This window comes from Heterodontus francisci, chromosome 34, assembly GCF_036365525.1.
Source record: "Heterodontus francisci isolate sHetFra1 chromosome 34, sHetFra1.hap1, whole genome shotgun sequence".
Taxonomy (NCBI): Eukaryota; Metazoa; Chordata; class Chondrichthyes; order Heterodontiformes; family Heterodontidae; genus Heterodontus; species Heterodontus francisci.
The window spans coordinates 18118746-18132632 of NC_090404.1; the positions used below are offsets into that span (position 1 = coordinate 18118746).

The window sequence follows — 13887 nt, forward strand, 5'->3', positions numbered from 1 at the left end:
CACAATGTCCCAGGAGATAGGGGAATAAGAAACTGCTTGAGGAGAGGGCGACAAGGCAGTGCCCCAATCAGGCCCTGACACCAAGAAACTGCAAAGTTTGTGAACCAATTGGGAACATAAAGGGGGTGTCACTAATTTGTGAGAAGAACTATAAGAAAGGCTTGAATTCCCTCCTCCAGCACGGAGGAAGAGGGAGGAGAGCCCAGGTGTTGTTGTTGTTCGCTTTGCTGATGATGTAACCACTAAGTACTACAATAAAGTTTCTTAAAGCTCCAGTCGGACTTCGTCTCTTTTTGGTGTAACCAATGAGAACATAAAAAAACTGAGATCCAACACAGACCAATATATATAGGTTGAGTGAGTGGGCAAAATCTGGCAGATGGAGTATAATGTGGGAAATGTGAAGTTGTTCACTTTGGCAAGAGGAATAAAAAAGCAGAGTTTTACTTAAATAGAGAGGGCTGTATGTATTTTAGTGCATGAGTCACAAAAAGTAATAAAGAAGGTGAATGGAACGCTACCCGATTATGAGAGGAATTGAAAATAAAAGTAAGGATGTTATGCTTCAGTTATACAGGGCATTGGTGAGACCACATCTCGAATACTGTGTGCAGTTTTGGTATCCTTACTTAAGAAAGGATGTAAATGTGTTAAAGGAGGTTTAGAGGAGGTTTACTAGATTGATACCTGGAATGAGCTTGTTGTCTTATGAGGAAAGTTTGGACAGACTGGGCTTGTTTTCACTGGAGTTTAGAAGAGTGAGGGAGACTTAACTGAAGTATATAAGATCCTGAATGGTTTTGACAAGGTGGATGTGGAAAGGATGTTTCCTCGTATGGGTGAGTCCAGAACTAGGGGACACTGTTTTAAAATTAGGGGTCGCCCTTTTAGGACAGAGATGAGGAGAGATTTTGTCTCTGAGGGTTTGGGCAACCTTGGAACTCTCTGCCTCAGAAGGTGGTGGAGGCGGGGTCATTGAATATGTTTAAAGCCGGGGTAGATAGATTCTTGTTAGGCAAGGGAATTGAAGGTTATCGAGGGTAGATGGGAGTTTGGAATTCGATACACAAACAGATCAGCCATGATCTTATTGAATGGCAGAGCAGGCTAGAGGGGCAGAATGGCCAATTTCTGCTCCTAATTCGTATGTTCATATGTATGACCAATTCCGAGTGTTTGTTTTTGCCTTCGTGGGATATCTTAGCAGAGACTACTTGAGAACTGACACAGCTCATTTGACATGGTTTAAAATTAATGGTGCAGGATCAGTAGCTGGCAAGTCACTGGTCTGCAGCAAAAACATTGGTCTGTCAATAGGAAATTGAAACTTGCTTCCATTTACACAACAGTGTGTTTGAAGTAATTTCTGAAAACCCTGCACAAACTGATTACTGTATGTGAATATCCTGCAGTGAGCATGAGCTGTATAAACTGAATATGTCCTGTACTTTGCAGCAACTGAAGTGATCTGGAATTTCCACTTATCGGTTTGCTCAGGTGTATGGCTGAATTCCATTCATTGTTCATCTTCACTTTCACTGTCTACTGCCCCAGTCACACTGTGAACCTTGAGTCAGTGTGAAGCTGTCTTTTGCACCACACTGATGCAAGGCAAGGAGTATAACTCTGGCCATCTTTCTTCAAGGCAGCTAAAATGGCCAACTGAGACCTGGTCCCTTTTAATACAAAGCAAGCTAACTGGAAAAGCACTTGAGGTTTATTCCTTGTTTCCAGGTGGGAGTTCATCACATTATGAACTGACCAAAAATGCTATCTTCGGGCATATGAATTTAGTACCCAAAGCCTGCCGCCAAAAGTTTAGAACCCTCAAAAAGCAAGCTAATCAAACTTATCTGGAGGTAAGCAGCTGGCTTTTGACCAGTGGATGAGGGCTCTTAAAATACAGCTCAGCTATGAGACTCTCTGAGGAGTAATTCTGTTAGAGGAATTTAAAAACTCTCTCCCACTCTCAATAAAGACCCATGTAGAGGAGCAGTGGGTTCAGGGAGCCCGGCAAGCGGCCGTTCTGGTTGATGAGTTTTCTTTAATATGTAAGTCCGTTTCCCAGGGGAGAACCTTTCCTAATCACCTCCACAAATCCAAAAAGGACAAAGGGTGGGAAGGTGATCTCCGCCCAGCCAATCCTGAGAGAGAAAGGAAAGCAGGAGACACAGGGGGCCCTCCTCCAGCCAAGAGGGAAGGTGCTGTGAGCAAGAGTGAGACCTGGAGACCTGTGTGATTCCATTGTAATAAAGCAGGGCATTTAAAAGCTGACTGCTGGAAACTAAAGGGGAAACCAATAGGTTTAATCAGGGCACACCTGCTCAGTGAACACAGGGACCTGATGCAAAGCACAGCAGAACAAGCTGTGGCTTTAACTACAGTAAGAGTCAGACCCAGGAAGATTACTACGGCCAGTGCAGGAAAAGCTAATAGGATTCCTGAAGGTTATCAGGGTTTTGTGTCTGAAGGGAAAGTAACCGCATACCCCTTGAGTGGGGCAAGCAAGCCCATAGTGATTCTTTGGGACCACGAGATCCCTTCTTAGGGACACAGGGGCCACTTGATCTCTTTTACTGGGAAAAGGCCTGACCTTTCCCCCAGAGCGTGCAGTGAACACCAACATGGTGGTGAATGGTATTGGAGGTCAGTGTATGCCTGTACCTGGACACCGGGTGCACTTGGAGTGTGACCTAGTTTCGGGATCGGTGACCGTAGGGATTGTCCCTAGTTTGCCTGTGGACAGGGTTGACCTGCTCCTAGGTAACGGTCTGTTGGCGGTGAAGGTGGTAGTCCCCCAGACGTGAAAGAAAGACCGCAGGAGGTCAGAGAGACAGGGCTGTGGCAGGAGACGGTTCCCTGCAGTTTCCCTAAATGTGTAGTGGATCAGGCCATGAGCAAACCAGTTCCTGCAGAGGAGACTGCAATGGCACTGTGTGCAAATGAGCTCGAGGTCTGCCTGTCCGAGACTTTCTTTGGAAAGTTAGGAGACCCAGGGAATGAATTAAATGGATTTTCCCGAGGTGAGGCTCAGCGAGCCGACCCAGTATTGCGAGAGTTAGCACGCTGCCCAGTCTGAAAGTGAAGCAGAGGGAGTCCCTGATTGCTACTATTTAAAAATGAGGTACTGATGAGGAAATGGAATTCTCCTCACAGACCTGAGGGAAAAGAGTGGACAGTAGTTCATCAGTTCATTGTGCTACAGAGGTACTGGGGAGAAATATTGAGAAAGGCCCATGTGACTGAACATGCCGGTATATGAAAGACCAAAGCCCACATAAGACAGTAGTTTGACTGGCCAAAACTCCACAAAGATGTGGTGGAGTACTGCAGGAGTTGCTACATGTGCCAGGTTGAGGAGAAACACCAACCTACAGTGAAACCTCCTCAGTCCTGTACCGGTGATAGGAGGACCCTCCAGCCAAGGGCTGGTGAACTGTACAGGATCCATGCTGAGAACAAAAGGGGACAAGCAGGCACATGGCTGGCATAGATTTGGAAAGAGAAGGGGAAAACGTGACCAAGAGGGCAGGTTAAAGAAAGTCCGGGAGGAATCCGGATAAAAACCCCTACTGTGTGGTCAGCCAACCACAAAAAATTTGAAAAGTTAGACCCCGCCTCTCAGTGGCACAGATACATGAGGGTGATGCCTCACCTAGTCGAAGTGCCAAGGGAGAGTGCAGTCGAGTCTGCACACATAGCTGCAGGTAGGAGTGTCCCAGAGAACAGAGGGGAGTTTAACAAAGAATCCTCCCCCACAGTCAGAGGAAAAGTGCACCACCTATCCCCTGAAGGCAAAAGGCTTTGCATGATTCAGCAAACCACTGAGAGAGAGTTCAGGATAGACCCACCCACCACTAACTCTTGGGGGAAAAAAATGACCCGAAAAGGAACAAAACCTGAGGCAGTCATGGCAATGGGCAAACTGAAGAAAAGCTTCCCCTGAAAGAACTACCTGGTTACTGGGATGCCAAAAAAGGGGACATTAAAGCAACACCGGCACCCAGAAAAGACAATTCTAATTGGCTTTAAGATTGCTGAAGGAATGGAAATGAATGAGAGAAATGTATCTTATATTTCTCTCAAAATTGTAATGAAATGTGCCATTTTTTTTTCAAATTGCATTTCATTCCCCTGGGTGTGGAGGTGTCATGCAGGCCCCCACCTGCCAAGAATGAGACACATTAATTTTGCCACATGGACATTAAAACTTATCGTCGTTGCTGGGAAGAAAAGAGGGCCGATCACAAGGAATTGCCAGGCCCCTCATCAGAAAGGCCTTTTCTGCATACTGGCAGACAGCATTGGAACAAAGGATCCAGTCCCTGCTTCCCAATACAGAGAAGACGTGGTCAGACCAGTTTAGTCACATGACTAACTGGCTGTGGCAGGAATTTGAACTTGCCACAGAGTTTTGAACTGAAACTCAGAAAGCTGTTTGCTCCTGGACTGAAAAGACCTCTCTCCTTTCTGCTCTCATTTCTTTCTCACCAGCTTTGGAATCCATTGAAGATACAGGAACCCCAAGAGAGAAATGTCTCCTACAGTGAACAAGGTTTAAGACTATCGGGCCCCAACGAAAAGCAAGAATAACTTACAAGCAAGAACTACCTACAAAAGGACTGCAATGAGCCCGAAGCACAGTAACAAGAAACTCTTCTGATATTGCCTCAAACTTCTCCACTTTATTTTTTTCTTCCACTCTTTTCTGTCTCTACTTGCATGTGCATATTGCATATGCATGCAAACTTGGGGCACGACGTGTATCCATAGTTTCTTAACCGAATTAGAGTTTAAGTTTAAATTTTAATAAATTTCACTTTTCTTCTTTGAACCTAAGAAGGCCTGTCTGTGTCATTTCTTTGCTTTATAATTGGAAAGCAGTGATCAAGGATTCGCTAAGGGGGAGCTCAAAACACACCGTGTTTAAAAATTAATTCATGTTACAGTAAGATCAGGTGAAGGCTGAAAGACACCCCTAGACATCTTTCTCACCTGGTCGTAACATTATGGAATTGGCTGAGTGACAGGAAACAAAGAGTAGTGGTGAAGAGATGTTTTTCAGGCTGGAGGAAGGTTTGTAGTGGAGAACCCCAGAGGTCAGTGTTGGGACCTTTGCTTTTCCTGATATATATTAATGGTCTAGACCTTGGTGTACAGGACACAATTTAAAAGTTTGCAGATGATATGAAACTTGGAAGCATTGAGAACTGAGGAGGCTAGTGTAGAATTCAAAAAGGACACAGACAAGTTGGTGGAATGGGCCGACAGGTGTCAGATGAAGCTCAATGCAGAGGTGAGAAGTGATTCATTTTGGTAGGAAGAACATGGAGACACAGTATAAAATAAAGGCAACAATTCTAAAGGGGGTGCAGGAGCAGAGGGACCTGGGTGTATACGTGCATAAGTCATTGACGGTGTTAGGATAGGGTGAGAGAGCAGTTAATAAAGTATACAGCATCCTCGGCTTTATTAACAGAGGAATAGTGGACAAGAGCAAGGAAGATATGTTGAAGTTGTGGATGACACTAGTTTGACCTCAGCTGGTGTATTGCGTCCAGTTCTGGGTGCCGCACTTTCAGAAAGACGTGTGGGCATACGGAAAAACATTTACAAATGGTTCCAAGTATTAGGAACTTCAGTTATGAAGACAGATTTAAGAAGTTAAGACTGTTTTCCTTGGAGAAGAGAAGGCTGAGAGGTGATTTGAAAGAGGTATTCAAAATAATGAGGGGTCTGGACAGAGTAGATCGAGAGAAACTCTTCCCACTGGTGAAAGGATCGAGAACCAGAGGGCACAGATTTACAGTATTTGGGAAGAGAAGCAAAAGTGACATGAGGGAAAACTTTTTCATGTAGCTCGTGGTTAAGGTCTGGAATGTGCTGCCTGAGAGTGCGGTGGAGGCAGGTTCAGTGAAAGCATTCAAAAGGGAAATAGACTGTTGTTTGGAAAGGAAGAATGTGCAAGGTTATGGGGAGAAGATGGGGGAATGGAACTGAATGCATTGCTCTTTCGGAGAGCAGGTACGGACACAATGGGACGAATGGCCTCCTCCTGCACTGGAACAATTCTGTGATTCTGCAAGCCCGCCGCCCTCTCCCCCGCGACCACCTCCCCCTCGGATTCAGACCGGTCTGGTCGCGCATGCTCACCTCACACCGCCCGCCAGGCTGATGGACATCAGTTCCGGACCAATTGGAAGAGCCGTGGGGGGGGGGGCGGGGCTGGATGCCAGCTCGGGCCACGGGTCCTCCAAGGAATCGGAGCTTGCGAGGGGGCGGGGCCTCGGAAATGTCCCGCCCCACTCGCGCTCTTGGTCGGCAAAGGCCGTCATAGACACGGAAATTGCGTTCTCAGGTCAGAGATCAAGAGACTTGTGCGCAGACTCGTTTTCCTCCTGGGCTGTTTTACTGGAGTCGTGTTGCTGAGTGTGTCTAAACTCTGTCTCCCTATCCCGGTAATGTCGGTGGATTGGAGGTTGCTGTGAGTGTTGGACTATGTTGCCTTTCCTCATTCTTCCTCCTTCTCCCACTCCGAGTTCCAGGCTGCAGGCTCTGGTGGCTCAATGCACCTGTAACGTTAACCCTGTTTCTCTCTCCACAGATGCTGCCTGACCTGCTGAGCATTTCCAGCATTTCCTCCTTTTAATTTCAGATTTTCAGCATCCCCAATATTTTGGTTTTATTTTATTGCAAGTGTTGCTCACAGAACTGAGTCAAGAAACACAGACGGACCAGTTAAGAGCTGGTGTTTATTGGGAGTGGGAGTTGGATGTGGCATTTGCTCTCTAACCTCCTGTGTTGGTCTTTTTTGTTGCATCAGTTTGATCTGGAGTGGAGATGGAGGAGAAGCAGCTTTAATCCCGAGAACTTGTGAGCCCAGTCGGGCCCAACAGTTTCCAATGTGAGACGGTCAAGGGTGGGGAGGCCGCTCAATAAACACCAACCACTCAATGTGAAAGAGTATTGTTTCAGTAACAAGTATTTCTGTGGAGGCTTTTAAGCCATTTTACATATACAGAAGTTGTTCCTTCATTCTTGGGAGATGGCCGTCACTAGCCAGACCAGCATATATTGCCAGTCCCGTGCTGTCCATCGAGATGGTGATGGTGGGCCTTCTTCTTAAACCGCTGCAGTCCGTGTGGTGAAGGTGCTCCCACAGTGGTGTTTGGGAAGGAGTTACAGGATTTTCACCCAGTGATGGAGAAGGAATGGTGATATATGTCCAAGTTAACATCAACCTGTATTTATATAGCACCTTTAATGTAATAAAATGTACCAGAGCATTTCATAGGAGTGTTATAAAGCAACATTTGACACTGAGCCACATAAGATATTCGGGCAGATGATCAAAACCTTGATCAAAGAGATGTGTTATAATCAGTGTCTGAATCACGGAAGGTGAGGTAGAGAGGATTAGGGAGGGATTTCCAAAACTTATGGCCTTGGCAGCTGAAGTCACGGCCACCTGTGATGGAGGAATGAAAAGCAGGGATGTTCAAGGTGTCAGAATTAGATGAGCCCTGATCTCTCGGAGGGTTGTAGGTCTGGAGGAGATTATAGAGATAGTGAGGGGTGAGGGAATGGAGGGATTTGAAAGCAAGGATGAGGATATTGAAATTGAGGTGCTGCTTAACTGGGAGCCTGTGTAGGCCAGTGAGCACAGTGGTGATGTGTGAACAGGACTGGGTTCGAGTAAGGACACAGACAGCAGAGTTTTGGATGATCTCAAGCTGACAGAGTAGAATGTGGGAGGCCGGCCAGGAGTGTGTTAGAATAGTCAAGTTGAGAGGAAAGAAATACATGGATGTAAGTTTCAGAGGTAGATGAGCTGAGACAGTGGTGATGTTACTGAGGTGGAAATAGGTGGTCTGAGTGATGGCACCGATTTGCAGTCGGAATTTCATCTCGGGGTCAAATATGACTAAGGTTATGAGCAGTCTGGTTTAGCCTCAGACAGTTTCCAGGGAGAGGGATAGAGTTGGTGACTAGAGACAGGAATTTGCAGCAGGAGCTCAAGACAATGGCTTCAGACTTCCAATATTTAATTGGAGGTAATTTCTGTTCATCCAGTACTGGATGTCAGACAAGTCAGGATGCTGTGTGACTTGGAGGGCAACGTGGAGGTGATGGTGTTCACATACACCTGATACCCTGGTCCTTCTGGATGATGGAAGTTGAGGGTTTGGGAGGTTCTGTCAAAGTTCTGGTCGAGTTGTACATATATGAAATACCTCTCCTCTCCCTGCCCCTCCTCCTCCCTCTCTTTCCTCCCAAAGAGAGCAGAGTCTTGTGTAGGTCCAGACTGGGTGGGAACTTCCCTTCCCTGAAGGACATTAATGAACCAGTTGGGTTGTACATCAATCCAGCAGCTTTCATGGTCACTTTTTCTCGTACTGCCCCCAAAAATTACCAGATTCATTCAGCTCCATTTCACACACTGCCTTTGTGTTTTTGTGAGTTCTGTCACAATTTTTTTTTCTGTTTTTAAATCAATTTCACAGGGTTTTCGAAGGGGAGGAATTGCAGCCGTGAAATGCAAAGCAAACATCTGATCGGGATCTGAAGTCGTTGCCCAATTTAGCGTAACCCGAAAACCACTGGATTTTGAACGTGTTAGGAAAAAGCACTGATCACAGTGGGGAGAAACTGTACACGTGTTCTGTGTGTGGCCAAGGTTTTAGCCGATCATCTGGCCTGTCGAAACACAAGTGTAGTCACACTGGGAAGAAACCATGTAAATATGGGGACTGTGGGAAGGGATTGAAGTATCCAGTTGAGCTGGAAACTCATTCACGTAGTCGCACCCTGGAGAGTCCGTTCACCTACTCCGAGTGTGGGAAGGGATTCACTCAATCATCCAACCTGCTGGCACATCAACGGGTTCACGCTGACAAGAGACATTTTAAATGTCTAGACTGTGGGAATTGCTATTCAGGTTTTGCGGAATTGATGTCCCATCAACGTGTTCACACTGACGAGACCATTCAGGTCCACTCACTGCGGGACTGGGTTCAGGCAATCCTCTGATCTCACTGTACACCAACATATTCACACTGGGGAGAGGCCGTTCACCTGCTCTGAGTGTGGGAAAAGATTCACTCAGTCATCAAACCTGCTGACACACCGGCGAGTTCACACTGGGGAGAGGTCATTCTCCTGCTCTGAGTGTGGGAAAGGATTCGCTCAGTTATCCACCATGCTGACACACCAGCGAGTTCACACTGGGGAGAGGCCATTCACCTGCTTTGAGTGTGGGAAAGGATTCACTCAGTCATCAAACCTGCTGATACACCAGCGAGTGCACACTGGGGAGAGGCCGTTCACCTGCTCTGAATGCGGGAAGGGATTCACTCGGTCCTTCGACCTTCTGACACACCAGCGAGTTCACACTGGGGAGAGGCCGTTCACCTGCTCAGAGTGTGGAAAGGGATTCAAAACTTCATCTAACCTGCTGGCACACCAGCGAGTTCACATTGGGGAGAAGCCGTTTCCCTGCTCAGAGTGTGGGAAGGAATTCAAAACTTCATCCAACCGGCTGAGACACCAGCGAATTCACGTTGGGGAGAGGCCGTTCACCTGCTCAGAGTGTGGGAAGGGATTCAAAACTTCATCGAACCTGCTGTCACACCAGCGAGTTCACATTGGGGAGAGGCCGTTCACCTGCTCAGAGTGTGGGAAGGGATTCAAAACTTCATCGAACCTGCTGTCACACCAGCGAGTTCACACTGGGGAGAGGCCGTTCACCTGCTCAGAGTGTGGGAAGGGATTCAAAGCTTCATCCCAGCTGCAAAGACACCAGCGAGTTCACACTGAGGAGAGGCCATTCACCTGCTCTGAGTGTGGGAAGGGATTCAAAACTTCATCCGAGCTGCAAAGACACCAGCGAGTTCACACTGGGGAGAGGCCATGCACCTGCTCAGAGTGTGGGAAGGGTTTCAAAGCTTCATCCATCCTTCTGGCACACCAGCGAGTTCACACTGGGGAGAGGCCATTCTCCTGCTCTAAGTGTGGGAAAGGATTCACTCGGTCATCCCACCTGCTGAAACACCAGCGAGCACACACTGGGGAGAGGCCATTCACCTGTTTGGTGTGTGGCAAGGAATTCGAAACTTCATCCGATCTGCTGAGACACCAGCGAGTGCACACTGGGGAGAGGCCGTTCACCTGCTCTGCATGTGGGGAGGGATTCAAAACTTCATCCCACCTGCTGATACACCAGCAAGTTCACACTGGGGAGAGGCCGTTCACCTGCTCAGAGTGTGGAAAGGGATTCAAAAGTTCATCTAACCTGCTGAGACACCAGCGAGTTCACATTGGGGAGAGGCTGTTCACCTGCTCAGAGTGTGGAAAGGGATTCAAAACTTCATCTAGCCTGTTGTCACACCAGCGAGTTCACACTGGGGAGAGGCCATTCACCTGCTCTGAGTGTGGGAAGGGATTCACTCGGTCATCCCACCTGCTGAGACATCAGCGAGTTCACACTGGGGAGAGGCCATTCACCTGCTCTGAGTGTGGGAAGGGATTCACTCGGTCATCCCACCTGCTGACACACCAGCAAGTACACACTGGGGAGAAGCCATTCACCTGTTCGGTGTGTGGCAAGGAATTCAAAACTTCATCCGAACAGCTGACACACCAGCGAGTTCACACTGGGGAGAGGCCGTTCACCTGCTCAGAGTGTGGGAAAGGATTCACTAAGTCATCAAACCTGCTGATACACCAACGAGTACACACTGGGGAGAGGCCGTTCACCTGCTCAGAGTGTGGGAAGGGATTCCCTCAGTCCTCCAGTCTTCTGACACACTAGCAAGTTCACAAGTAGATCGGGGATGTGAAGTTTCTGCCAAATGGCGGATTTCCAACATTGGGGTTTCGGAAATCATCTAATGGTTTCTCCCTTTCCAACCTTTACTGCTGATAGTTCTGATTTTCTTTAATGCCGGTACAACCACAAACCATTTCTAAGTCGTCTTTGTTTTTTATTTTCTTCCACCTCGGTGGAAATGAGCTTCAACCAGGAAAGCAAGTGTTTGAAACTGCATACTCCTTCACAACTTCAGTGTGTCAGTCTTCTGTAAATGGCAAAACAGGAGGTGTGTGTATACTCAGAGCAGTCGTGGGGAAGGTGTTAGAATCGATCATTCAGGAGGCTCTAACTGGTCACTTATAAAAACTCAATGTAATCGGGAATAGTCAGCACAGTTTTGTGAAAGAGAGATCACTTCAACATAGCGGCGCCTCATCAGACCCCTTTCCTATCCTGAGTAGCGTGAAACAGGACTATGTTATCGCACCCACATTTTTGGGATTTTCTTCTCCCTGCTGCTCTCACATGCGTTCAAGTCTTCTGAAGAAGGAATTTTCCTCCACACAAGATCAGGGGGCAGGTTGTTAAACCTTGCCTGTCTAAGAGCGAAGTTCAAAGTACGGAAAGTCCTCATCAGGGAACTCCTCTTTGCTGACGATGCTGCTTTAACATCTCACACTGAAGAGTGCCTGCAGAGTCTCATCGACAGGTTTGCGGCTGCCTGCAATGAATTTGGCCGAACCATCAGCCTCAAGAAAAGGAACATCATGGGACAGGACGTCAGAAATGCTCCATCCATCAATATTGGCGACCACGCTCTGGAAGTGGTTCAAGAGTTCACCTACCTAGGCTCAACTATCACCAGTAACCTGTCTCTCGATGCAGAAATCAACAAGCGCATGGGAAAGGCTTCCACTGCTATGTCCAGACTGGCCACGAGAGTGTGGGAAAATGGCGCACTGACGTGGAGCACAAAAGTCCGAGTGTATCAACCCTGTGTCCTCAGTACCTTGCTCTATGGCAGCGAGGCCTGGACAACGTATGTCAACCAAGAGCGACGTCTCGTTTCATTCCATCTTCGCTGCCTCCGGAGAATACTTGGCGTCAGGTGGCAGGACCGTATCTCCAACACAGAAGTCCTCGAGGCGGCCAACATCCCCAGCATATACACCCTACTGAGTCAGCGGCGCTTGAGATGGCTTGGCCATGTGAGCCGCATGGAAGATGGCAGGATCCCCAAACACACATTGTATAGCGAGCTCGCCACTGGTATCAGACCCACCGGCCGTCCATGTCTCCGCTTTAAAGACGTCTGCAAACGCGACGTGAAGTCCTGTGACATTGATCACAAGTCGTGGGAGTCAGTTGCCAGCGTTCGCCAGAGCTGGTGGGCAGCCATAAAGGTGGGGCTAAAGTATGGCGAGTTGAAGAGACATAGCAGTTGGCAGGAAAAAAGACAAAAGCGCAAGGAGAGAGCCAACTGTGTAACAGCTCCGACAAACAAATTTTTCTGCAGCACCTGTGGAAGAGCCTGTCACTCCAGAATTGGCCTTTGTAGCCACTCCAGGCGCTGCTCCACACACCACTGACCACCTCCAGGTGCTTACCCATTGTCTCTCGAGATAAGGAGGCCAAAGAAAGAAAGAAATCATGTTTAACCAATTTACTGGAGTTCTTTGAAGGAGTAACATGTGCTGTGGATAAAGGGGAGCCCGTTAACGACTGTACTTGGATTTCCAGAAGGCATTTGACAAGGTGCCACATAAAAGGTTATTGCACAAAGTAGAAACTCATGGTGTAGTGGGGTAACACATTAGCATGAATAGAAGATTGGCTGGCAGAAAACAGAGTATACATAAATGGGTCCTTTTCTGATTGGCAGGATTTGACGAGTGGAGTCCTGCTGGGGCCTCAACTTTTTCCAATTTATATCAATGACTGAGATAGGGGGAGTGTAGGCATGGTAGCTAAATTGGCAGATGACACAAAGATAGGTAGGAAAATATGTTGTGAAGAGGACATAAGGAGGTTGCAGACCGTGAGAACAGAATTTTCAAGAACAGAATAATATGGGGACATTTAAGATGAAATAATTAATCATGTATTACTAACAAACTAACTTCGGAGCTGCACAGACAGCTTATCAGTAATGACTTCATAGCTTTAGAGCTTCAGCAGACAGCTTATCAGAAATTAATAGTAGCCTATTCAGTGCTGTCGGGACAGCTTATCAGTACAAATAGACTAACCAGCTAAAACCTAGCAGGACAGCTGCAGCTGTTGAAGACTAACCCTTTGTATGACAATCAGCCCAACGTTCCCAGGAGATAGGGGAATAAGAAACTGCTTGAGGAGAGGGCGACAAGGCAGTGCCCCAATCAGGCCCTGACACCAAGAAACTGCAAAGTTTGTGAACCAATTGGGAACATAAAGGGGGTGTCACTAATTTGTAAGAAGAACTATAAGAAAGGCTTGAATTCCCTCCTCCAGCACGGAGGAAGAGGGAGGAGAGCCCAGGTGTTGTTGTTGTTCGCTTTGCTGATGATGTAACCACTAAGTACCACAATAAAGTTTCTTATAGCTACAGTCGGACTTCGTCTCTTTTTGGTGTAACCAATGAGAACATAAAAAAAACTGAGATCCAACACAGACCAATATATATAGGTTGAGTGAGTGGGCAAAATCTGGCAGATGGAGTATAATGTGGGAAATGTGAAGTTGTTCACTTTGGCAAGAGGAATAAAAAAGCAGAGTATTACTTAAATAGAGAGGGCTCTATGTATTTTAGTGCATGAGTCACAAAAAGTAATAAAGAAGGTGAATGGAACGCTACCCCTGATTGAGAGGAATTGAAAATAAAAGTAAGGATGTTATGCTTCAGTTATACAGGGCATTGGTGAGACCACATCTCAAATACTGTGTGCAGTTTTGGTATCCTTACTTAAGAAAGGATGTAAATGTGTTAAAGGAGGTTTAGAGGAGGTTTACTGGATTGATACCTGGAATGAGCTTGTTGTCTTATGAGGAAAGGTTGGACAGACTGGGCTTGTTTTCACTGGAGTTTAGAAGAGTGAGGG

At 47.0% G+C, this 13887-nt stretch overlaps 1 protein-coding gene across 1 annotated transcript; it reads left to right on the top strand.

The window, feature by feature from the left end:
* The first annotated feature begins 6373 nt into the window (after positions 1–6373).
* Positions 6374–10818, top strand: LOC137349131 (zinc finger protein 420-like). The gene is made up of 2 exons (XM_068014510.1): positions 6374–6484; positions 8505–10818. Exon 2 carries the CDS (start codon positions 9200–9202, stop codon positions 10808–10810), a length of 1611 nt encoding a protein of 536 aa, XP_067870611.1. The 5' UTR covers positions 6374–6484; positions 8505–9199; the 3' UTR covers positions 10811–10818.
* The last annotated feature ends 3069 nt before the right edge of the window (positions 10819–13887 follow it).

Bases quoted from the DNA above. Each gene is read 5' to 3' on its own strand.
- LOC137349131 (XM_068014510.1), top strand. From the start codon at position 9,200: ATGCTGACACACCAGCGAGTTCACACTGGGGAGAGGCCATTCACCTGC.